Source organism: Ornithorhynchus anatinus, chromosome 10, assembly GCF_004115215.2.
Source record: "Ornithorhynchus anatinus isolate Pmale09 chromosome 10, mOrnAna1.pri.v4, whole genome shotgun sequence".
Taxonomy (NCBI): Eukaryota; Metazoa; Chordata; class Mammalia; order Monotremata; family Ornithorhynchidae; genus Ornithorhynchus; species Ornithorhynchus anatinus.
The window spans coordinates 7,534,213-7,560,290 of NC_041737.1; the positions used below are offsets into that span (position 1 = coordinate 7,534,213).

At 46.5% G+C, this 26,078-nt stretch overlaps 1 protein-coding gene across 1 annotated transcript in view; it reads right to left on the reverse strand.

The window, feature by feature from the left end:
- Positions 1-1,901: 1,901 nt before the first annotated feature.
- The window catches only part of ADAMTS3 (ADAM metallopeptidase with thrombospondin type 1 motif 3), a 145,395-nt gene continuing 121,218 nt past the window's right edge, over positions 1,902-26,078 (reverse strand). Inside the window, exons 13-22 of the mRNA XM_029074207.2 lie at positions 23,948-24,123; positions 21,916-22,049; positions 19,463-19,586; positions 15,007-15,087; positions 12,058-12,221; positions 10,099-10,264; positions 8,955-9,087; positions 7,178-7,385; positions 6,081-6,198; positions 1,902-4,586 (exon numbers count right to left, since the gene is read on the reverse strand). Of these exons, the coding sequence (XP_028930040.1) occupies positions 4,018-4,586; positions 6,081-6,198; positions 7,178-7,385; positions 8,955-9,087; positions 10,099-10,264; positions 12,058-12,221; positions 15,007-15,087; positions 19,463-19,586; positions 21,916-22,049; positions 23,948-24,123 (1,873 nt within the window). The 3' untranslated portion in view covers positions 1,902-4,017. The remainder of the gene's footprint in view (positions 4,587-6,080; positions 6,199-7,177; positions 7,386-8,954; positions 9,088-10,098; positions 10,265-12,057; positions 12,222-15,006; positions 15,088-19,462; positions 19,587-21,915; positions 22,050-23,947; positions 24,124-26,078) is intronic.

Here is a 26,078-nt window from a genome sequence, read left to right on the forward strand (position 1 = left end):
TACCGTTGTCACAGGACTCCCATAGTTACTCTATCTCGTCTTTTTTGCTTTTGCAGAAGGGAGAGCGTTGATTTTGCTTCAAGAATGTCTGCAAGTGGTGGTGTTGTGTAGGGTAAATTCTGGAAATTTGCAGCCACCTGATGATTTTATGGGAGACACTGAGGTTGGCTCTATCTATCACCATCTGCATCCCATGATGGTTAATCTCTGGCTGTCCATCTGTATCAGCCTCCAACCACACACCTCTCACTAAACCCCTCATGAGATTTTTCCCTCGGTCCCCCTTCATAGCTTTTGATTTTTTCTCTTTTTTAATTTGTGGTCCTTAAGTGCTTACTATGTGCCAGGGACTATACTAAGTGCTGGGGTATTCATTCATTCATTCAATAGTATTTATTGAGCGCTTACTATGTGCAGAGCACTGTACTAAGCGCTTGGAATGTACAAATCGGTAACAAATGTACAAATGGGGTAGGTACAAGGTAATCAGGTTGGACACATTCCCTGTCCCACACGGGGCTCTAACCCCATGGGACTGAGTCCAATCTCCTTTGGCTATATCTACCCCGGCACTTAGTACAGTGTCTGGAACACCATAAATGCTTGAGAAATATGATTGCAGAAAAGTTTTGAAATAGCACAAGTGATGGAAAACCATTTACATTAAAGTAGCTGTAGCTCAACTGTCCTGGCTGGACTGGTCATCTACCGACTTTGGTGTCGGAGTCAATTCTTAAGGTGCCAGAAGCTGGTGGATGGGGTGTGGAATCTCTCTCTTGCCCATGGGAGTTGGAGCCTTTGCATGACCAAAGCTGCTCAGCATTCTGATTTTCTTAGCAGGGAAGAGGACTGGAAGATAGCGGGAGGGAGAAGAAGAAAGGCCCGGCAAGTAGCCTAGTGGAATGGGCAGGGGCCTGGGGAGTAGAGGGCCTGGTTTCTAATCCCAGCTCTGCCGTTTGCTGCGTGACCTTGGGCCAGACCCTTTGCTTCTCTCAGCCTCAGTCACCTCATCTGGAAAATGGGGGATATGACATCTGTTCGAGTACCTTCTTGGACTGTGAGCTCCTTGTAGTACAGGGCCTGGCAATCTGTTTCGATTTTATCAGCCTCAGTGCTTAGTACGGTACTTAACAAATACCATGATTAAGTAATTATTAAGGGACCTGAGGGGTAGGAGATAAAGACTGGCACTAGGATAGAGGAGTTTTTTCTCATCCCCTGTGCATTTAGGTCTGCAGCCTATAAGTGACTTTAGACTACTTTGATAGTCACCCCAACTCCAGCCCCTCGATATTTACATATATTGCTTTAAACTCTGCTGCTTCTCATATCTGCAGTTTATATAAGTATCTTTCCAAATAATAACGGTGGTGTTTTTTCAGTGTTTACTATGTGCCAAACACTTTACTCTGCGCTGGGATAGATACAAGATAATCAGGTCCCACATGGAGCTCACAGCCTAACTAGGAAGAACAGGTATTGAATCCTCATGTTGCAGTCGAGGGACCTGAGGCCCAGAGAAGTGTCGTGACTTGTCTAAGGTCACGCAGCAAACAAGTGGCAGAGCTGGGATTGGAATCCAGGTCCTCTGAGTCCCAGGCCTGGGCTCTTTCCACTACGCGATGCAAGCTCTTTGAGGATAGGGATTGTCTAACAACTCGATCGTACTGAAGCTCTCCATGTACTTAGTGCTCTGCACGCAGTAACCACTCCATAAATACCATTGATTGAATAACTGATCATCGTTTCCCAAAAGGAGAGAGAAGACACCCCAGGAGAGAGGTGGGTAGGACATATAGCCAATCTGGGTCAAGGCCATCCCCCTGAAGGAAGATAAAGCAAATCTCATCACTTTGAAAAGTTGAAGTTAAGAATCTCAACAGCGGCGGAAAGAGCAGGGGTTTGGTTAACCTTTTTATTGCTATGTGCTTCCCAATACAACAGACAGCATCAGTAGTGTACACTGAAGAAAAAGGAATGAGTTTGGTAGAAAAGAGAGCAAAATGATGAAAAGTCTAAAGAATATATACATCATTATTAATGTGTGTGTGTGTGTGTGTGTATGTACACAGATCTCTACGTACACACAAGAGCTAGATAGAGAGAACTTTATTTCTGGGAAATTTTAAGAAACAAATAAGCACATCCTATTTGTCTGTCTGAGGTTCAGGGATTGTCTTCATACAATTTACAAATCACTAAGTTTATTTGACCATCAAAAGTCTTGCATAAAATAGCAGTAACTCTAGAGAGGTATTGATTGCTTTAGTGAACTTGTAGGTAACAGCTGTCGAGCAAGACAAGTCTTGCACGCTTTGTGCTTTCAGGAGGGTTAATTCAGGTTGATTCTAGACTTCTCGATATGCTCCAGGCCAGTTTTGGATACTGCCCACTCAGCAATCTTCATTCCAATCAGTACCTTATGAAGGCCTAATCTATTTCAACCTAATTTGCGAGTGCTAGGACTTTGTCATTTTCCTATTCTCAAGGACATCTTTCCTGGGTGGAAAAAAAAAAAAAACTCACGCCTTGATCGATGGATGATTACTCTAAAAACCTAACGTTTCGTCATCAACGTTTTCACGGGATTTCTTTTTTCAAAATGAGCCGGATGATTTATCAGTCGTTCTAATTTTTGTCTGACACGATGGCCAGGGTCTAATTTGGTCTCTCTCTCTCACTCAAATCGGTCACTGCTATTAGTGTATATTTTCTAGTACATAAAAATCCTATCAAGAAAAGAAATCAACTTTTAATAAATATCTTCCATTCTGAGACCTATATACAAGTACTTTCCAGCAACTCCCAGGAGAGAGCTACACTGGCTTAGAGTGAACAAGGTGATTTTACTGACATAAATTACTACTTAACAATTGCAGTCAGATGCACTGTGGTTGTGGAAACTTTGAGGCAAACCCTGCTGGGAATAAATAACTCTCTCTCCTCTTTCAGGCGATGTGATAAAAATCAAATCCTTTTCCGGTTTTTGTTTATTTTTGCCACAGCTCTTTGGACTGTTGCCTATTTGAGCTCTGTTGAACATGCCCAGATCATACCAGAAAATATTTCTCCTTGGTCAACGCTACGGCAAGTTGGGTCTATTGTGTGACTGCTGCTTTGGGCTACTTCCCCAGCATCGGGAACACGAATGAGAAGAAAGCTCTGGAAAGTTGCACGGAATCTGCTCGGCACCGGTGAGGCTATCTATGAGGCAGATCAGAGCTACTTAAAAGCTTTCCCCTATCTGCACCTATGTATTCACGTCAACTTCCAACTCTTACCATTCAGTCGGAGGCTAACGAGGAGAAGGCTTAAATCTATACATCTGCGGTTTCGTTTTCTGTTGTTTGCGAAGGCGGCATCAAGTGTGGAACCAACCAAAACACCTCATACCAGCAGCAGCTCAAATGTATATTCAAACGGAGCTTCGCTTTGTAAAATGCTGTTGGCAAACCAACCTATGGAATGTAAATAGCGCTGTCTTCGACTGTAGCACCTAGAATATCCAGAAATGTAAAAGAGTAAACAACCGTTTGACCAAACGGATCTCTTAAAAATAATACTGACTTCCGCAATATACAGTATTTACCCAACTGCTGCAAATTTACTCATACGCTATCCGTTTCTATAGATAAATAGGAATATAAGTCTTAAAGATCCTTTTGCTCCATTTCAAAAATAACTTTGTCAAAGTGTAAACGTTTGGTTCCTCTTGCGGATTTTTAAAAAATAAAAAATCAGCTGATGTGCAAAACTGGTTCCGGCCATCCTGTCCCCTCTCTGCTCAGCGACTTGCGTTCCCTTCTGGGAACATCTTTGGCGCTTTCTTCCGATCGATCCAAGCAAACCGGCGGCGGAGGACGGAGGGACGAGAAAGTGAACCAGCACTTTTTTTTTTCATTTTTCTATTTACAATTCCAACGAGCGGATGATCTGTGGAGGTCTGCCTCGAGAAAGCAGCATACGAACCGTGGTGTCCAGAAGCATCTCCGGTCTCTGGCCCGGCCAAATTGGCTTTCATCTTTCCACGGTGGAGGGCCTAGAAGGGCGCCTCCTGGCAGAAGAGACCTTCTCGTTCTCCCTGGGGGTCCTGGCGAGAGCTAAAGCACCTGTGGGACCGTCGATAGCCGGCTGGACGGGGCCCCAGGCGGGCGGAGAACCGTGAGGGCCGTCGTCCGGGGCGGAGGCCGGGGAGGGCCCGGGGATGAGCCCGGAAGTCTGGGTTCCCTCAGCACCATCTCTCCTCTGAGGCGCGAGGGCCCCTCCGGGTCTACCGCCCACGTCGGAAGCCGTCCGCGCGTTTGCTTCTTCTTCCCCGAGGAGAATCGCAGCCGGGGTTTTCCTTTTCTGGGCGGCGGGCGCTGCGTGGCGAGGCGTCGGTGTCGCCGGGCCTCGGGGGAGGTCGCTGGGGTGGAAGATGGCGTCGTCTTTGGTTTCCGCCGCTTCGGGGAGGTACGGGGGCGAGAGGGTGCTACTACGCTTGCTGCAAGACTCACAGCATAATTTGTTGTAGCCCGGGATGGAGCAGTAGCGGGCCAGTACTTCCATTTGGCAGAAGATGGATTTGTCTCCTGAGCACGACTCATCTGCGGGACAACCGGAGGAAGGTATTAGTAGGCGTCGGGGCGGAAAACGCCAAGATTTTAAACACACTGAGTTTACAAAGGAGTTTACAATGTAAACTCTGAGGTTCAGGGATTGTCTTCATACAGTTTACAAATCACTGAGTTTATTTGACCATCAAATGTCTTGCATAAAGTAGTTACTCTAGACAGGTATTGATTGCTTTAGTGAACTTGTGTATAACCGCTGCCAAGCAAGACAAGTCTTGCGCACTTTGTGCTTTCAGGGTTAATTCAGGTAATAATAATAATTATGGTATTTGTTAAGCACGTACTATGAGCTGAGCACCAAGTGCTGGGATAGATACAGGGTAATGAGATTGTCCCATGTGGGGCTCACATTTTTTAATCCCCATTTTTACAGATGAGGTAACTGAGGCACAGAGAAGTGAAGCGACTTGCCCAAGGTTACGCGGCAGACAAGTGGCGGAGCCAGGATTAGAACCCACGACCCCTGACTCCCAAGCCCGGGCTCTTTCCACTAAGCCACGCTGCTTCGCTGGTAGATTCTAGACTTCTCAGTGTGCTCCAGGCCAGTTTTGGATTCCGCCCAAAGAGTTTACAGTTTACAAAGGAGTTCACTGAGGTCAAATAGGGGAAGTCAGTGGTAATAATAATAGTAATTGTGGTACTTAAGCACTTACTATTCCACTCTTCTACCAGGATCATTTTTCTACGACACGTTAACCCAGTCCTCCAGAAACTCCAGTGGTTGCCCATCCACCTCCGCATCAAACAAAAACTCAACCATAATCAGAGAGGCACTGGACCATCGGTGTCAGCGATCTAGATCTAAAACTGCTCCCAAAGGGGCGAGGCGATGGCTCTCCCATCAGGCAAAGAGGACCACGTACGCTGGACTGTACGCTCCTTGTTGGCAGGCAACAGGTCTACCAAATCAGTTGCATGGTACTCTCTCAAGCGCTGAGTATTGTAAGAGAAGCAGCGGGACTCAGTGGAGAAATCCCAGGCCTGGGAGTCAACAGGACCCGGGTTCTAATCCCAGCTCTTCCAAGTGTCTACCTTGGCCTTGGGCAACTCACTTCTCTGAGCCTCAGTGACCTCACCTATAAAATAGGGATTAAGACTGTGAGCATCATGTGGAACAGGGACTGTGCCCAACCTGATTAACTTCTATCTACCGCAGCGCTTAGAACGGAGCGTGGTACATAGTAAACGCCTAGCAACTACATCATTATCATCATCCCGGTGCTCTGCACACAGTATACGATCGATTAATTGATGACGACAGCCTCTCCCAGTTCCAGGCCTCCCCCAGCCCAAACTTCCCTCTTTGCCGGTGCTAACGTGACGATAGACTTCCCCTGGCCGTGCTCAGCCGGATATCGGTCTTTGGGGGAGTAGGAAGTGGACAATGAACCGGAACTTTGCCACTTGAGCCCGGAACCTGCTCCCTCCTCCTCAACGTCGGTACCTAAATGGCCGAGCGTGACTCACCGGTACAGGGCGGGAGCTTACAGGTCCTCACGGATTCGGGTTTTTCTCCACGGCATTCGTCCCCAGCCCGGCAGATGACTTGCCTCGTCTCGGTGCCTTCTCCGCAGGTGACAGAGCACTGTGAAAATTAAAGGCAAGTGTCTCAGAAATGGGACCGCTGCTGAGTGTCCAAATACCTGACTGAGGTAAGCAGAAGTGCTGAGGAGAGGGTAACTATATCGGAGTTGGATATGCCTGTTTATTGTTTTATTGTAGTCTCCCAAGTGCTTAGTCCAGTGCTCTACACACAGTAAGCGACAGAATGAAGTCAGGGTGAATTAATCAGGGGAAAAGAGCTTGCTGGAGGAGGTGGGACTTTAGAAAGGGAGATCTGTGCTCTGCCTAGTGGGGGGAGAGAAAGGAAGTTCCAGGCCAGGGAAACGGTTCAGTAAATATTATCTGAAAGCAGCCTGGCCTAGTGGAAAGAGCCAGAACTTGAGAGTCAGAAGACCTGCATTCTAATCTTCACTCTGTCAATTGCTTGCTCTATGACTTTGGGCAATCGCTTGACCTCTCTGTGCTCTAGTTTCCTCAACTGTAAAATGGGGATTAAATACTTATTCTTCCTCCTATACAGACTGTGAGCCCCATGTGGGACAGGGACTGTCTGGCCTAATTAATTTGTACCTATCCCAGCGTTTAGAACAGAGTCGGACACGTAACGACTATCATTTAAAAAAAAAAAAACAAACCTCGGGGGCTTAATCTTTCAAACACAGAAGAGGTCAGGGTTCCAACCCAGACTTCAGTTATAATGGGACTGAAAATCTTTCACAGGAGAAATCTGTAGCGGTTCAAGACAGCTGGTCCTTATGTAGTCCCAGTCGGAGTGACCCAGCACCTCCAAACAAGGGAGAATTCAACCAGTGACATTTATTGAACACTTACTGTGCACAGAGCAGTGTACTAAGCGCTTGGGGGAGTATAGTGCATCAGAGTTCCCTATCTATATAAGCGTACAGTCTTTGCAGAGGGTGCAGTGCAGATACCGGCGAAGGACCACACGCATGCACAAAGGACCCCTGATCCCTCCTCCTCCTAACCTCGGGCCAACTCACCTCATTCCAAGGTCCAGTCTTCCACTGGGCAGGACAGGGCACCCTATTGCAGGCCCGGCGGCTCTCCGGCCGCTCCCCGACACAGAACTTGTTGTGGACGGAGCGGTTTGTCCCGTCGTGGAGGGGCTGAAGGCAGCGCACGGTGCGGAGCTGATAGCCGGAATTTCCGCAGGTCTTGGTACAGTATTCCCACTCTTCCGCGATCCAACTGTGGGGGTGAACAAAGAGGAAGCGGGCAGCGGGACGGGTCTCCCCCGCCGCCCAACCCCCAAACGGCCCGGCAGTTCCGTTCCTGTTACTTCGTTATTAATTACTATTATGGTATTTGTTAAGCGCTTTCTAAGTGTGTTAAGCGCTGAGGTGGGTACTAAGAAATCGGGTTGGACGCAGTCCCTGTCCCATGTGGGGCTCAAAGTCTCAATCCCCATTTTCCAGATGAGGGAACTGAGGCCCAGAGAAGTGAAGTGACTTGTCCAAGTCCACACAGCAGACAAGTGGCAGAGCCATAATTAGAACCCATGACCTTCTGACTCCCAGGCCCGGGGTCTAACAACTATGGTAATAGTAATAATAATAATAACAATGATGATGTTGGGATTTGTTTAGCATTTACCATGTGTCAAGCACTGTTCTAAGCGCAGGGGTAGATACAAGTCTGTCAGGTCAGACACAGTCCCTGTCCTACCTAGGGCTCACAATCTAAGTAGGAGGGAGAACAAGGGTTGAATCTCCATTTTACGGATGAGGAGACTGAGGCCCGGAGAAGTTTAAGCCACTCGTCCAAGGTCACACAGCAGGCAAGTGGCGGAGCTGGGATTGAAACCTAAATTGTTCTGACTCCCAGACCCCGGGCTCTTTGATCTAGGCCAAGCCGCTTCTCAGTAATGAAGTTATTAAGCTCTTACTGTGTGCAGGGTACTGTTCTAAGTGCTAGGAGGATTAGAATAGGACTAAGGAATAGAGTAGAATTAGAATTGAAAATAGAGCAGGACTTCGTCTCTCGACCCATAGAACTGATGGACTCCCAATTATCTCTCCAAGACTGCACTCCATTCCACTCCAACCCGGTTTGCTTGTATCTACCCCAATGCTCAGTACAGCATCAGACACATAGTAAGCGCCTAACAAATACCACAAATAATATTATTACACTACTCCCATGATAGCTGATTTCGACTCTGATCATTCCCAACCACGCCAACCCAGCGGCACCTTAAACCTCCCGTATTGATGTACCCATCGATCCTCTGGACCTTCGCTAGCTGTCGTCTCCCGTCCTCCGTCATTACACACATAATATTTCAGGGCAACCACCCCTGCGTCAGACACCGAGCCCTTCTGGGGTAGCGACTGTCTTGTTCCCGTTGGGACATTTCCCAGGGCAACAGCGTGGCTCAGTGGAAAGAGCAGGGGCTTGGGAGTCAGAGTTCATGGGTTCGAATCCCAGCTCTGCCACTTGTCGGCTGGGTGACTGTGGGCAAGTCACTTCACTTCTCTGTGCCTCAGTTCCCTCATCTGGAAAAGGGGGATTAAAACTGTGAGCCCCACGGGGGACAACCTGATCACCCTGTCTCCACCCCAGCACTTAGAACAGTGCTCTGCACATAATAAGCCCTTAACAAATACCAACATTATTATCATTATTACTATTATTCAGGAAGCAGCCCCGACGATGCTGACATCCTCCATCCCAAAACTCAGTACAGTGCTTTGCACATATTAAGCGCTTAACAAATACCATAATTTATTATCATTACCCCGGAACAGGAAGACTTACAGCGGCTGGGTGCACTCCTGGAGATTGCACATTCTGCGGATGGGCTTGGGCTTTTTGTCGGCTTCACAGAAGCTGCGATGCACCATTGCGTTGTCGCTTTTCCGACGACACCCGTACTTTGTGTACTGGAAACCTAGGGGAGTCTTGGACAGGTTACTTTGGGCCCGACCCCCATTAAGAAGCTTTAAATAATAATCACGGTGCTTGCCAACACAGAACTAGGCTCCGAGGTAGGAACGTTATACGCGATCCCCATCTCGATGGGGTTTATAGTCTAAGGGGTGGGGAAATATTAATAATTTTAGTATTTGTTAAGTGCTTACCATGTCCCAGGCACTGTACTAAGCACTGGGTGGATGTGAGCAAAGCGGTTTGGACACAATCCCTGCCCAGCTTGGAGCTCACAATACTGAATTCTTATTTTAAGATGAGGAAACTGAGGCCCAGAGAAGTGACCTGCCTAAGGTCACACGGCAGGCAAGTGGCAGTACTGAGACTTAAGCCCAAACCCTTTTTTTACTTAGAGTGTGTGTTAAGCGCTTACAACATGCCTGGCACTGTACTAAGCGCTGGGGTAGATGCAAGCTAATCAGGGTGGACACAGTCTGTGTTCCACAAGGGGATCACAGTCTTAATTCCCATTTCATGCATGAGGTAACTGAGGCCCAGAGAAGTTGAGACTTCCCCAAGGTTACACAGCAGACAAGTGGCGGAGTGGGAATTAGAACCCAGGTTCTTCGACTCCCAGGCCCGGGATCTTTCCCAAAGGCCTCACATTCAACTTTAGTAGGACTGAAAATCATTGCTGGGATGACTGAAGATTTCAAATACTTCCTGAAAACGCCCAACAGATGCCCATTTGGGAGATCTTAAATTCCCAAAATACCTTGGGAATTGAGAGATTACAGATGCAGAGGGAAACATCATTTTCCTTAACTCTGCCACTTGTCAGCTGCGTGACTATGGGCAAGTCACTTAACTTCTCTGTGCCTCAGTTACCTCATCTGTAAAATGGGGATTAAGACTGTGAGCCTCACGTGGGACAACCTGATTACCCTGTATCTCCCCCAGCGCTTAGACAGTGCTCTGCACATAGTAAGCGCTTAACAAATACCAACATTATTATTACAGAGAATTCGGTTACCTCCTCCGCAGGGTTTGGAGCAATGCGACCAACTCTTCAAAGCCCATTCGAAAGTATCTAGCTCCTCCTGAATTACGTTGTTGCTATTGATTGTAGGCACCGAGTCCTCATGGATAATATATTTGTAGGTCAGACTAGACCTCGTGTCATTCTCCTGAGGAATAATCTATTGAATACATAATGAGGACGTGTGTTATGTCAAGTCCACTGAATAAAAAGATATATCTACACACACACACAAACACACACACACACACACACACTATATACGCATATATAGTGTATGTATATGTATGCATACATACATTTGTGTACGTATGCATGTATTCACCCATTAGCCCTGGTACCTCCAAATGTGCTCTCCTTAGAAACAATTCTGTCACTTTCCTACCAGGACCAAATGTCTCCGCACTAATCTAATCCCGATCTAAACAAAATAGACGAGGACAGTTTCTAACCCAGGAATTCATCCTCTTGAAAGTAATTCTAAATCAGCTCCCGTGTGAATGTCTTTATTGTAAACTACTTTTTGACTCATTCGAAGAAAATATACCCGAGTCTTGTCTAAATTGATACTTCTTCCATAGAGCTTTCAACCGAGGGAGTGAAATGCTTCAGAATCATCCAGATTCTGTCAGTCTCTACAGGGAGTGGAGCCTATGATGGGGATTATGTAGCTCAAAAGCTCCAAATTAGACATTCTACGATCTAAGCATCATCCTGATGGTTGGAGGGAGGGGCAGCAGACCCAAACATGGCCATAAGTTCCATCCTTAGACCTTTGTTCTACCAGCTTGGAAAGAAGCCTATGATTAACAAACGCATCCTTGAAATGTTTTACAAAACCAACCTGACCTACAGTTGAGAGAGAACACAAAGATGACTGTACTGCACACCTACCGAGCTCTCAAAAGGCTTTTCAAATAATACAGTGACCTTTTGTCTCAGTGAACCATACCACCTCGTATATCTATTGGATCGATTGGGATCTGCACCCATCTGGATCCTGCCTGAGAGGTATATTGGATTGAGATCTAAAGGAGGACGATGCCTTATTTAGCACACACCAATCACCCGTGAAACTGTATTACCACGTTTAGTTAAGTAAACAATAGCCACTATCAGCACCCAGCCCTCGATCGATCGATATCCCCTATCCCACAGTGCCCCAAAACATGCACTACCCAAGAGTACACAATCCAAAATGAAAGGATAGCACCTTAAAATGACATTTACAAGTGAAGGCTGAACCCAAGGCGGCTTGGAAAATATGAGGTTTCGTGCGAGGGTGGAACGGGCCTGCTCCCTTTAATCATTCCCCAGCCCCACGGCACTTGGGCACATATCTGTAACTTTTTATTTCTATTAATGCCTTTCTTCCCCTTTAGACTGAAAGCTCATAGAGGGCAGCGAATGTATCTGTCTACTGTGATACTGTACTCTCCTAAGCGCTTAGTACCGTGCTGTGCAAGTACTCAATAAATACGATTGAATGAATGAATGAAGCCAGGCAGAGATTGCCTGGGTAAAGTTCACCTGAATCTGTTGGAGTAAATAGAAGCCCCAAATCTGTTTGGGTACCAAAGCTGTTCTATTTTATCCTTACTATCAATATGATTATGCTATTGGATTAGTGCTTATTACATGTCGAGCACTGTTCTAAGCTCTAAGTCGGACAGAATTCCTGTCCCAAGGCTCACAGTCTAAATAGGAGGGAGAATAGAAACTGCACTCTCCCAAGTGCTCTGCCCATAATCAATCAGTGGCATTGATTGAACTCTTATTATGTGCAGAACACTATTCTAAATGCTTGGGAGAGTACAATACAAGAGAAATTAGCACATTCCCTTCCCATAATGAGTTTACAGCCTAGAGTAAGCGCTCAGTAGGAATGATTATTTGATTGAGTGACACTCCAAAGCTACCCGGCAAACAGAAGAACAAGCCCATGGAACATACCAGGACAATGACAGGATCGTGTAAGGGCCCATCGGTGTGAAGAGTTTCAATGTCGTCTTCTACGTTGTATTCCCACTCCACACCGAGATCAATGAACATCCGGGACCTGGGCTCCTCCCCTTTGCCATTGAGAATGTAGTGTCCAGTTGCCTGGTTCTTAATCGCTAAAAGGAAAGGCATTGATATCAATTATTATGTCACCCGAGGACCGTAGGGTTTGGGGAATACCCACCTATCTGGTGGGAAAGAACTGCATAAAGCCCACTTTTAAAACCAGAAATGAACTTCATTTAAATAATAAAATATTAATTATTATTATTATTAATGCTGCTAGAAAACTTAGGGGTTTTGAATCACCCTCCTGTCTAGAACCCACAGCAAAAAAATTGGGACTCACGTTAAGCCACTCAGTTGTCAAGAACTTTGAAAAATCTATCTTTTGGGGGAGATTTCCCAAACTCAAATTCCAAACAGCATGAAGTGCTGAGTTTTTTATTCATCCATTACTGCCATGTTCTTGTCAAGGCTGGGATATAGAAATGTTAAAATCCTACACATCTTTGATGATGATAGTCAGTAGCCTGGGATGACTAACTTGTTTCAGGCTAGTAGGAAAGAATGTTAATTTTGTTTATTTTTCTAGCAGGGAAACCCCTGTGGAAATGGTGATCCGGCAGAATAAATACAGCCTGAGGATACTGGTGACGATAATTTAATTCCAATTGAGTTCCCAGGATGAATAGAACACTGTATCAAAACCTATTGGGCTGATAACACTGTAGTCTTATTTTCAAGTTTAGACTATAAATTTTTTAGTTGCTACATAAAAATCGTTTTTGAACACCAGTTCTCATTATCCCATTATTCCTATGATTAAAAAAATCTAATATTTCAGCGGCACATCATTTGCACGGTATAACAGAAAAAAAAGTGACATCTATAATGGGAAATGAACCGCAAAGAAAGATCATACCTTTTTCAAAGCAGATCTTTCAACTTTCCGCCAGTGGGGAAAAATCACAAGCACAAGCTTATGTGGGGCTGGAAAGGAAGATTTCAGGTGGATTTTAAAAAAGTATAAAGAAATCCAACCTGATTAGCTTGTATCTACCCCAGCACTTAGTACAGTGCCTGGCACATAGTAAGCATTTAACAAATACCATTTTTAAAAAAATTCCATTCGATGACATTCCTCTCCTGCGGTTAGGCTGCATCCACTTTTCTCCATCTGAAGAGACAGACTGCATCATCTTCAGAAAATTGCCCCAAGAATAATGGACTTTGCCAAACAGCAGCGGAGAACAGTGTGGTGGATTGACTGAGGATAATCTTATAGAATCTAGCAATTTAGAGCTCTGAAGACAATTGAGATATTTTTATGGATTCAACCCAAACTCTGCCAAGCAGCATCTTTGAGGAAAAATCTCAGTATCCCAAATCTATAAGGCAGTAACGGATGTCCCAGCATCCATAGAGTTCTGGAAATCTAACTTCTGCGTCACTTTCCAGGAGAGAGCAGGCTAGGGTACAAGCACTTAGTACAGCGCTCAAGAAATACGATTGACTGATTTAGGTATAAAATGGAAGCGGGATGCGGTGGGATTCTAAATCCATTTGAACGCCACATCTCCTGGACAGCAGCAAGCTGTCCTTCAACGGATACGGCTGGGGAGCGGAACTGTCGTCACGATGTACGCGCTCAATAAATACCACCGATGGTGATGTTATCATGCAGCCACCAGGTCCACTACCCACTCCGTCCTTGGTGGGAATTTCCTCTCAACCCTCCCTTCCCCAGACCAACTCCCCACTCCTGAATGGGCCAGCAGTTCTTGAGATGGACATGGGTGGGTTCAGAAGAGCACTGATAATAATAATACTTGGGGTATCTGTTAATTGCTTACTACATGCCCAACACTGTACTAAGCACGGGGGTAGCTACAAACTAATCAGGTCAGACACAGTCCCTCTCTCCCATGGAGCTCACAGTCTAAGAAGGAGGGAAAACATGTATTTCATCCCCATCTCAAAGATGAAGAAACTGAAGCACAGAGAAGTGACTTGCACGAGGTCCCACAGCAGGTAAGTGGCAGGGCCGGGATTAGAACCCAGCTCCTCTGACTCCCAGGCCTGTGCTCTTCCTACTAGGCCATGCTGCTCTGTGCCTGGGCTTGCTCCACTTACCATGTCCTTAGCCCCTCAGTCTTCCCTCTCCCCCTCAGCCCCTCTCTGGCCCTGCCTGTCTACCAGATTTCCATCCCGTCTGAAAACGTACTACGTCTTTCTGGCAGAGCAGTTGAGGGTGCAGTCGGACCGACGCCAGGAACCCTTTTTCAGATCCTTTGTGAATTCTCTTGAAATATTTAGATACGTTTTTTGGGCCCCGAATCCAAATAGCAATGAGATATAGAGATGCGTGTGCCAAAGAGAACCATATCCCTGCTCTCGTGGAAAAAGCACGGGACCGGAGTCTGAGAGGCCTGTGTTCCAGTCCCGGTTCTGACACTGACCTGCTGGAAGACCTTGGGCAAGTCACTTGTCCTCCCTGGGTTTTGCTTCCCTGGAAATCTTGAGTGGGGCAGGGACTGTGTCTGCTCTGATTCTCTTGAATCTACCCCCGTGCTTAGCACATAGCAAACAGTTAATACACACCACTAAAAGAAATCCTTCAGATCACGACCCAAACATGTGTGTCGCTGTGCTTGGTTGGTTAGTTCCGGGGCTCTCTGAGAAAATGACAGCCAATTCAATCTTGTGCCCAGTATCCCCGGGCAGAAATTAAATAGCGAAGGTCCTCAGACTTTCAGTCAGTAAAGACTGACTTTCTAAGTAATTAAGATTTTGTTTAATTTTCGTTTCTGCTTTAATAGAGAGTCTGCTTGGGGACATTAAGTGGTGATTAAGTGGGCTGGAACGCTCGAAGCTCCATCTGAGCAGAGAAACACTTACCAAGAATATGAGGAGAAGCCTCGTCTTCTTGGATTAGCACATGTCTAGCACCAGGGGGGATATCAAACATCTTAAGGTAGCCTTTGGTAAGGCGGGTGCACAGTGGAGAAGAAAGAGGAGAAAACAGAAGTGATAGCTGCAGTTAGTAGAGCATTCCATATTCTGCAGAAGAGAACATCCATGGACCTAAAAGCAGTTTCAGAAACAAACTTTGTTCATTGGAAAGGTTTGTAACATTTGCTGTTTGATTAGAAGAAACTTTTTTTTTTTTTTTTTAAGGAAAGGGGGGAAAAAAGCTAATCTGGTTACAAACCTTATTAGTCACTTATCTTGTTAGGATGATTTTGGCCTGAGACATCTGACAGGGGAGGCAAAGAAGATATGTTTCCTATGTTCTTTAAAACCACCTACTCTGTCCCCTCCCCAATTCATTATGGATCGGCCCATAGCATTCTTGAAATCTTGACAAGAGTCTGCAAAATCCCCGTGGTTCTCAAACTCTCCCATTTTCAGCTAAAGGCTACACGATATACCAGAGGTCTGCAGTATTAAGTTCAGAAGAGAGTCGTGCAGTTACCGCCACAGAAACTAGCAGGCCCTTATTTTCCTAGGGATCAGAGGGAATTGAGAGCCAATTTTCCCAGGTAGATGGGTGTCTGAGCACGCCTTCCGAATAGGACACTTTGACGTGTTGATGCTTTTCATGTTTGGGATGTCCTAAGCGCTTAGTACAGTGCTCTGCACACGATAGGTGCTCAAAAAAGACTCTGGATTGATGTCCCCCCACCGTCTGAGCAGTCTGAAATTACCTCAGACAGGACAGCAACTCCAAGTCCATCGTCAAAGCCTTGAACAAGACAGTCTCCCCAAGGCCCCATCCCTACCCTGTAGGTCCCGCAAGCAACCTGGAATCCAGCAGTTTGGAATTCCAGGATGAACAAAGACTCGTTGAGCTTCAGGTTGCAGTTTATCCATTTTGGAGGAAGATGGAGGCGTTTGAAAGTTCCACAGTCTGGGCTACTTCTATAAAGCGCTGCTGAGGCCCCTTCTCGGAGAGAACTATCCTTGCCCCATCCTCTGAGGAAGGACCACGTTTTGGGCGCCTGACGACGGTTTGGCCATCAAACACGGGAAACATAAACATTTTTGCCTGCCCCTGCGGTGCCAGGATGTGACTATCTGAGACGCAAAGTGTAAGAAAACCGCTCGGCCTCTGTCATGGATGCCCTTCTTTCCACAACTTCCTGCAACTTACCCAGGACATTTTTAGTTTTTCTTGTTTCAGAGAGAGAAATGTCACGAGCACCTTTGGGCAGAATGATTGCTCCTCTCCTCTTCCCTTAAACAGAACGTCTTTAATTAGTGTCTGGAGAGCAACGCCTTGCCATTTCATTGACCACATTGGCAACCGGGCAATCGATGGAGAAGGGAATTATACTCGCATGTCGCCCGGTGAATGAACCGTTCACTTTTAACAATTCATGATGAGCTAAAGCCAATGAATCTTGACTGGTCAATGAAAGTAAGACAGGCCGAGAGCGACAAATCATGTAGGTGAATTTAGTTGGATACTTGCAGATTTCATTTTCCAGCCACTTGAATTCTTTTTGGCACCTCTTGCTTAAATGTTTCCCTGTTGGAAGAGTTTGATTAATCTACGGAAAGACTATTTAACATTCATGCAGAGCAACAGATGTGTACAACAACAGTGAACATGACTTAGGGATTTTTTATGACAGATGGAAAGCCATTTCCAATCTGGGTCCTCCAAAGGGCTTCCTTCATTCTCCCAATCTTTGTTTTTGAGACACGGAATTATGTTTGAATGGCTGGAGATGATTTCCTGACTATACAGACTAAAATACTACTCTGCTTGGTAACAACTTTTCAAAGGTCCACATTGGGTTTAACATTGTTATGAGGTGCCAACTTCGTAAACTGGAGGACCACCTATATGATTCCATACTTCTATTCTGTATCCTGATAAGCCAATTGGGCACATGTTAAATAATCTTATTACGCAGAGGGTTTGCAGAGACCTGGCCTTGAAGTGGATCGGTACATTAGATAGGATCAGGATGCAAAGACTACTTGTTCCCTAAGGTTTGGGATAGTGAAGAGGGAGGCAGAGGGTCCAGTTCTACTTTCCACCTCCTACATTGATGTCGACAGGTTTGGGCAAGACTGTGGATTTTTGCAATTGAGGGAGTCATGACGGAAAAGGAGGTGAGGGCAGGAGAATTCTTTAATCCATCATCTGAGTCCTGGATAGGGGAATCGACAGTGACAACCTTTCAAGCAGAGTGGAAGTTTTGTCAGGTGCCATTTCAACACATTATATGTAAACTACTGTGGGTACCAATATGGTTTTTTTCCCCTTTTCCAAAGTCTGGCTCCCAGCCCTTCAGAAGGAAGAGACAGACTCACATGTAAGAGGCAGGAAGCTGTCCTGCAAAAAACTGTCAGACTCCTTGCACCACTATCTCATCACTCAAATCTGAAAAACAGTCTCGTAGAAAGAACACAAACAAGTTTTCTTGTTCTGCTTCTAGCCACCTTAAGGAAACTTTGCAGAAACAGTTGTGGAGTCCGGGTGTGTCCTGTGAGCATGGAGGAGGGAATGGCATTTTCTGAATGTTTTCAGAATGTTTCAAGGGGATGACACTGAAAGAAATCCTCTTCGTCATCGTGCGAGTCCCCACTTGCAGCTGGAAGAAGTAACTACCATGTCACAAGTATCCAGGGCCCAGCTAGAAATCCTTGTTGGGGTAAGGGAAGGCTGGAGACCAGTGGCAGGGGTGTGTCAAGAGGGGAAGGGGGGAAAAAAGTGAACTTTTTCCCTCAAAGACACAGACATGGTCAATTATTGCCATTGTTCTTGTCTGTCCGTCTCCCCCGATTAGACCCGTAAGCCCATCAAACGGCAGGGACCGTCTCTATCTGTTGCCCACTTGTTCATTCCAAGCGCTTAGTACAGTGCCCTGCACATAGTAAGCGCTCAATAAATACTATTGAATGAATGAATGAATGGTTCCCTTTAGCTTTCCATGCTGACAAACAAGAATGGCATTTTCCAGATTCAAAACAGAAACTATGCTCTTGACTGAAAATGAACAACTTTGGCCAACGTTTGTCACAGAGGAACCGAAGCTCTAGGAGAGTCCAGTACTGCCTACACTTCATCAACTGACTTTCACCTTGCCACGACAAGTGACATCCATTTGGGATCTCATTTTGAAATGGGAGGAACGTTTCATGCTTCTAGACGACTTCTAGAATGGGAGCGATCCAAAACATCTCCTCAGCTACTTAGAGACGGGTCTGTTTCCATTTGGGCCTCTCCTTCTGTCTGAGATCAATTGCTTTCACATCTTTTTAACTCATAGTCTTGACAAAGAAAATTTCAGACAAGTTGAGTCCACTTTAAACTGAATCACTTCTTTCTTTGGGTGACTTCTATATTTAAGAGAAAATTTACGGAGGATTGTGTTTATTATCTGTGAGTGATAGGTAGGTGGAACTTTTTGCTTTCACCCTTTGACATTCTCTGGCCTTCTCTTTTTGGCTGTGAGCAATTGCTTTCACACCTTTTAAATCATAGTCTTGACAAAGAAAATTCCCAACAAGTTGGGTTCATCTTAAACGTAATCACTTCTTTCTTTGAGTGGCTTTATATTGAAGAGAAAATGGACGGGGGATTGTGTATATTATTCTGCGAGTGTTAGGTAGGTGGAAATTTGTGCTTTCAATTTGTGATATTCTCTGGTGGGCTTAGCCAATGTGAAAGGGTCAGTATTTTCCCCATCAGTAAAACTAACCTTGTGAGCAGTCTCAGCTCGTGTGCACATTTTCTTGGAAGGAAGCACTGTACTTTTCATTAGTCATTTGCATTCTTTTTTTAGAGGCCTCATAATTCTATGTTTGAAACCCAGTCACTTTCAGATTGTGTAAAATTTGGCTTGGAGCAGGAACTATCAGACTGAAAACACATGTCTACTCTGCAAGGCAAAAGGCCAAACTGAACGATCAAAATCACAAGGGATTTGAGTGAGATTTTTCATTCTCGGACACACGCTTGCATCTTCAGCAATTTGGGCTTTGGAAGTCTTCTGTCAACCAGATTTTAAAAGAAATAATCGGACCTAGAATTCAGGTTCTCCCTGTGTTGGCACTGCTAAATCTTACCACCTGAACAATATTTTGAAAGCATTCCATATTTTCTATGTTTTCAGGGCATTCAGCCAGAGTTGGAAGGCCTTTTGGAAAAGAATTCAGAATGACTCGACTAGTCTTCCCAAGATAGTACTGCACCAACCTCCACGCTTATTAGAAATACCATTTGGAGTTTTCGGGCTGTTGTTGGAAAAAGAAAACATCTCTACTTCCAAATGTGAGATTGACGCAAACATAAACAAGCACAACAGAATAGCCAGATGGGCGCAAACGCCAATCATACCAAGCTTCTTGGGTGTTCTGGTAAACGTCCCTTTTACGGTCCGACAGTGGGAATTGTCCCCCTCACAGACGCCACACTTATCTTCCAACTTGTTGGAGCCGATTTCTTTATCGCAGCCAACTTTCTGCAGAGGAGAGACAGGGAGTGCTCTTGGTCCAATCAGGACGGGTCAGCACGGCACAGATAAGCGCTCAATAAATGCAGTCGCCTGACTGGTATTGTCTTCTACCCACTAAGCCACACGGCCTGAATCTTGTGCTTTGGGAAAGAGAGTGAGACTTGCCCTCGGTGACTTCCATCCCTAGTTTTTCTCTCTGAAAATCCTCTAGGAAATTATTCCTCACTCCAGGCATTACCAAAAATACTACTCCACTTTCCACTGTAGAATGAAATGCTGGTTTAGAAGAAGCCTCTGAATTGTAATTACACTGTGTAATAATAATAATAATGATGGCATAAGTCAAGTGCTTACTATGTGCCAAGCACTAGGAATACACATGATGAAATGCAATAAAATCTCATTTTCCACCACCAGATGCAAGTGTTGGCTTGAATTATTCCCCTTAACTTCAATTCAGAGGCACTGGGTGCTCGAGTTTGTATTTAATCCCTGAAAACGTAGATGCCTGATACTCTGGAAAAGCCAAAACAGTGCACATCCTTTTGTGCCTGTTTTTCCTTTCGTGATGCCTGCATCTATCTGTTGCCGAATTGTATATTCCAAGTGCTTAGTACAGTGCTCTGCAGATAGTAAGCGCTCAGTAAATACTACTGAATGAATGAATATGGATCTGATTTAGGGCACCGGATCACAGACGAGGAAAGCACCTTGAAAGGTCATTTAGAGCATTTCATTCTCCTACTGCCAGACATAACTCCATCTAAAGCATCCCAGAAGGATGTTCAGCCTGGTTAGGGTGATGGGAAGGAGAGTGATGTAATGGATAGAGCACGGGCCTGGGAGTCAAAAAGTCATGGATTCTAATCCTGGCTCCGACACCTGTCTGCTGTGTGACATTGGGCAAGTTATTTCACTTCTCTGTGCCTCAGTTACATCATCTGTAAAATGGGGAGCGAGACTGTGAGGCCCACGTGGGACAAGGACTGTGCTCAACCCAGTTTGCTTGTATTCACCCCAGCGCTTAGTACAGTGCCTGGCCTATAGTAAGTGCTTAACAAATATCATAATTACGGTTATCATTATTATGATTATTACTGTAAAGAAGGGATGGGCTTTGCTTGGAACTGTATCAGGGACACAGAATCTGTGAAGTAGACATTGGCATACTGGGTGGCGAGGGTCTCTGCCCTTTGGAGATGCTCTCCTGTTTCTGCCTGAAGGAAGCTGGTCTTGGATCATACGGGAGAATCTTCTCCTAAAGGAGACCATCTCTAATGGGGCAAAGACCCTCTCTTTTCATCGGAGACTCGTGCCCAGAAGAGAGCAATCAATCAATCAATCAATCAATCGTATTTATTGAGCACTTGCTATGTGTAGAGCACTGTACCAAGGGCTCGGGAAAGTATAATACAGTGTCGCTCTTTAGCCCGTCCGTAGATTTTGGGGTGGCCCAGACCCCAGGTTCATCAGATTCATCAGAGACCATCTTCAGATAGGAGGTTGGTCCAGTCAGGGGGTACCGACTTCACAATTCTGTAAAGAGCGCTTTGCACACAGTAAGCACTCAGAAGATAAGACTGACTGAATGAATCGAACCTGCTGATGAATGAACACTGACTTCTGAATTTAAGAATGAAATGTTCCTGCCGATCGATAATTCGCTGTTTGTTTTTCCATGATGGCATTTTTTTCCACCCAGGAGTTTCTAATACCGTGACTGCAAATGTTCTTTGCCAAAATTATTCTCTCAAAGTTACCCCTTCTTTACCAGCTGCATCGTAAATGGCTCTCTGTGGGCAGGAAGCATGTCTACCAACCCCATTACATTGTACTTTCCCAAGTGCCTAGTACAGTGCTCTGCACCCAGTATGCTCTTAAATGAGATTTTTTTGGCCAGATGGTATGAGTCGGTAAACCATTACTTAGCTGCTTAGTGACTCTAAGGTGAATCTCTTTCAGGTTCCTAAAGCTATCAAATAATGCCTCAATCTGAGGTGGAAATTTACCGAATGGTTGTAATCGCCAGATTAAATAACTTTCATTTTTTTTAATTTTAGGCTTTTGGGCTCTTTTTAGAATAGAATATGACCACACGGTCCCTTTTGGTCACCCGTTCACTTCTTTCTCTCCTCTCCCTGGGTCTTGGCAGACACTGGGAGTGGCTGCCGAGAAAGGTCGTAGATTCTCATTTCTACGGAGGCTTTTAAACCCTGCATGGTCCTCCTACCCACCCTTCCTTCCTCTGAGAGAACGCAGCTGTCGTGGATGAGAGATAAACTGGTGCTCTGCAAACCACTAGCACTGATTAAATTGGGAAGCCACTCGTACTCACCACACATTCTCCTCGCACGCATATGCTATACGGGTCTTTGTATGAACACCGAGTTCCATCGTGCACCAGCTGTTTCATATAAGCAATGTCTCCCGTTCCTTTGGATTGGCAGTAGAGATGGCACCTCTTGTTGGCTACGTGGTAGACAGGGCAAGGTAGAAAATTTATGTTCAACCGGAACAGCGCAGTTTTGATGTTGTTTTTCATACACAAAATTTCAGCAAGGTTTGCTGAGGAAGAGGGATGGGGTATGAACAAACACAGAGTGAGGAAGAACCCAGAAATGCTTTTGCACTGAAAACTAGCACTTCAACCCATCACCTCGTCGCCGCACAGACCGTTCTTCAATTGAGAAGCAGTATAATGATGATAATTTGGTATCCGTTAAGCGCTATGTGCAAAGCACTGTTCTAAGCGCTGGGGGATACAAGGCGATCAGGTTGTCCCACGGTGAGGCTCACAGTTTTCATCCCCATTTCACAGATGAGGGAACTGAGGCGCAGAGAAGTGACTCGCCCACAGTCACACAGCTAACAAGTGGCAGAGCCGGGATGGCCCAGCGGATAGAGCACGGGCCTAGGAGTCGGGACCGGCAGGACGGAAGGACCTGGGTACTAATCCTGGCTCCTGCACCTGTCTGCTTTACGACCTTAGGCAAGTCACTGAACTTCTCTGGGCCTCAGTTACCTCATCTGTAACACGGGGATTAAGACTGTCAGCCCCATATGGTAAAATGAACCGTCTCCAGCCCGATTAGCTTTTATCTACCCCTCCGGTACTAAGTGCCCGGACACGCAGTAAGCATTTAACAAAAATCATCAAAACAGAGAATTAGTTTCGGTGGACGGGACGTGTAATTGGCACAGTCCAAGGTGGTCAAAACCAGCTGGACAACGGGCTCTCCCTGCTCCTAGCCTCGACGGAGGCCCAATAAACACAGACTTGTGCCGGGTCTCCTGTCTCTGGTCTGGAACACTCTCTCTCTTCACATCCGTCAGCCAGTGACGCTCCCCTTCTTCAAAGCCCTATCGAAGGCCCATCTCCTCCAAGAGGCCTTCCCTGACTAAGCCCTCCTTTCCTCTTCTCCCACTCCCTTCTGCGTCGCCCTGACTTGCTCCCTTCATTCACCGTTTCTCATCCCACAGCACTTATGTCCCTAGCTGTAATTTCTTTATTTATAGTAATGTCTGTCTCCCCCTCTAGACTATAAGCTCGCTGCGGGCAGTAAAGTGTCTGTTATATTATTGTGATGAACCTCCCAGGCCCCTAGTACGTTGCCCTGCTCACGGTGTTCATTAAATATGACTGAATGAATCTGTTACATTGTATTCAATGGTATTTACTGAGTGCTTACTGTGGGCCGAGCACTGTACTGAGCGCTTGGAAAGTACAATTCAGCAACAGACACCATCCCGGCCCACAACGGGCTCACAGACTAGAATAATAACAATGGTATTTGCTAAGTGCTTACCATGTGCCAAGCACTGTTCTAAGCTCTGAGGTAGATACGAGGTAATCGGGTAGCCCCACGTGGGGCTCACAGTCTTAATCCCCATTTTACAGATGAGGTAACTGAGGCACAGGGTAGTGAAGTGAGTTGCCCAGAGTCGCACGGCTGATAAGTGGTGGGGTCAGGATTAGAACTCACGACCGCCGACTCCCAAGCCGGTGCTCTCGCCACTGAGCCACGCTGCTTCTCTCCCGTGGACTTAGTACAGCGCCCTGCACGCAGTAAGTGCTCAATAATAACGACGGCATTTGTTAAGCGCTTATTTTGTGCCCAACACTGTTCTACGCACTGAGCACTCTTCTACGCACTGAGCACTGTTCTAAGCACTGCTCAATAAATACGACTGACCGGCAGATGCCCACTTACTCGCCAAACGCTCAGTACGGCGCTCGCCCAAGCCCACCCTACGCCGGGCCCCCAGTAGGCGAGGAGCCCGTGCCATCACCGAGCACTGGGTGGGGGGGTGGATGGCGATGCCCTTCCCCTAGGCCACCGCTGGTCTGCCGGGCTCTAGAGACTCACGGTCGGGGTGCTCATAGGGCAGCCAGTGGTGCTTGCCATGCCGGTACTCGAAGTGGGAGTTACGCTGCTGGCACTGCTGGGCTCGGAAGTCCTCGAAGTGTTTCTGGCATTCCTCCGTGTTGCAGAGCTGGTACTCGAAGTTCACCCCGGGGCAGTCCTGACCCCCGTTGAGGGGCCTGAGGAAGAAGCAGAGGCCGCGCGTCAAAGGCCGGGCCCGGCGCCAAGAGCCCGGGCCCGGGAGGGAGAGAATCCGGGGTCTAATCGCCGCTCCGTCCCTTGCCTGCTGTGTCACGTGGGCCAAGTCGAACTTCTCTGGGCCTCTCTTGGCTCATCTGTAAAATGGACAGTCGATACCGATCTCCTGCCTCCCACAGCCCCGTGGGAGAGGGGCTGTGTCTGCCCTGATTATCTCGTACTAAATATCCAGCACTTAATACAGTGCTCGGCACAAAGCAAGCACTTAATGAATACTACTACGTTGGTGCTTTTTTACGGTATTTGTTAATCACTCACTATGTGCCAGACACTCTACTAAACCCTGGGGTAGACACAAACTGATCAGGTTGGACAAAGTCCATGTCTCTCATGGGGCTCATTGTATAATGATAATAATGTTGGTATTTGTTAAGCGCTTACTCTGTGCAGAGCACTTTTCTAAGCGCTGGGGGAGATACAGGGTCATCAGGTCGTCCCACGTGAGGCTCACGGTTAATCCCCATTTTCCAGATGAGGGAACTGAGGCCCAGAGAAGTGAAGTGACTCGCCCACAGTCACACAGCTGACAGGTGGCGGAGCCGGGATTCGAACCCATGACCGCCGACTCCCAAGCCTGGCCTCTTTCCACTGATCCACACTGCTTCTCTGTTAATTCTTATTTTACGGATGAGGGAACTGACTGAAGTGAAATGACTTGCCCAAGGTCACATAGCAGACAAGTCTCAGAGCTGGGATGAGAACCCAGGTCCTTCTGGCTCCCAGGCCCGGGCTCTATCCACTAGACCACACTGTTTACTTGACACAATAATAACGATGGTATTTATTAAGCCCTTACTATGTGCGAAGCACCGTTCTAAGCACTGAGTGCTTAGCAAATACCATAATTATCAGAATTATTAGCCCAGTCCTGGTTCTTCTGCCCCCAAGTCCAGATAAGCACTGATGGGGGTTATGAAGGGCTAGAATCAAGGGCCTGTCGTGGGCAGGGATCGTCTCTATCCGTTGCTGAATCGTACTTTCCAAGCGCTTAGTACAGTGCTCTGCACACAGAAAGCTCTCAATACATACGATTAAATGAATGAATGACCCTATTCATAAATCCATAGCCGCCTCTAGAGCCCCGGCCTCGGATTCAGGAGACCTGCATTCTAACCCCAGTTCCTTCACTTCCCTGCTGCGTGACCTCGGGGAAGTCACTCAATTTTTCTCTGCCTACTTAGACTGTGAGCTCTCGTGGGGACGGGACCTGTGTCTGATCTGATTCCGCCATACCGTTATTCCATTAGAAGGAGCATGGAATAGCGGGTAGAGCCTGGGCCTGGGAGTCAGAAGGTCCTGGGTTCTAATTCCGGCTCTGCCACTCGTCTGCTGCGTGACCATAGGCAAGTCACTTCACTTCTCTGGGCCTCGGTTACCTCATCTGTAAAACGGGGAGTGAGAAGGTGAGCCCCACGTGGGACAGGGACCGTATCCAACCCGATTTGCCTGAATCTACCCCAGCGCTTAGAACAGTGCCTGGCACTGTAGTAAGAGCTTAACAAATACCATAATTATTATTTTTACCTAACCCCACTCCTAGTAGAGATCTCAGACATAGTAAGTCCCTGACAAATACCCCTTGTGCATATGGGCAGGGAACACATCGACCGACTCTGTTACGCTGAACTCTCCGAGGGCCTAGTACAGTGCTCTGCACACCATAAGGGTCCAATAAATACAACCCACTGATTGAGCGTGTGGTGTTCTGGACACTAAGCTCGTTGTGGGCCGGGAATACATCTGTTTAGGGTTACACGGTGCTCCGCACACCGTAAGCGTTCAATAAATACGACTGACTGAACGAATGAATGAAAGGTGCTTCTGCTGTACTTTCCCAAGCACTCAGTACAGTGCTCTGCCCTCAGTGGGCGCTCAA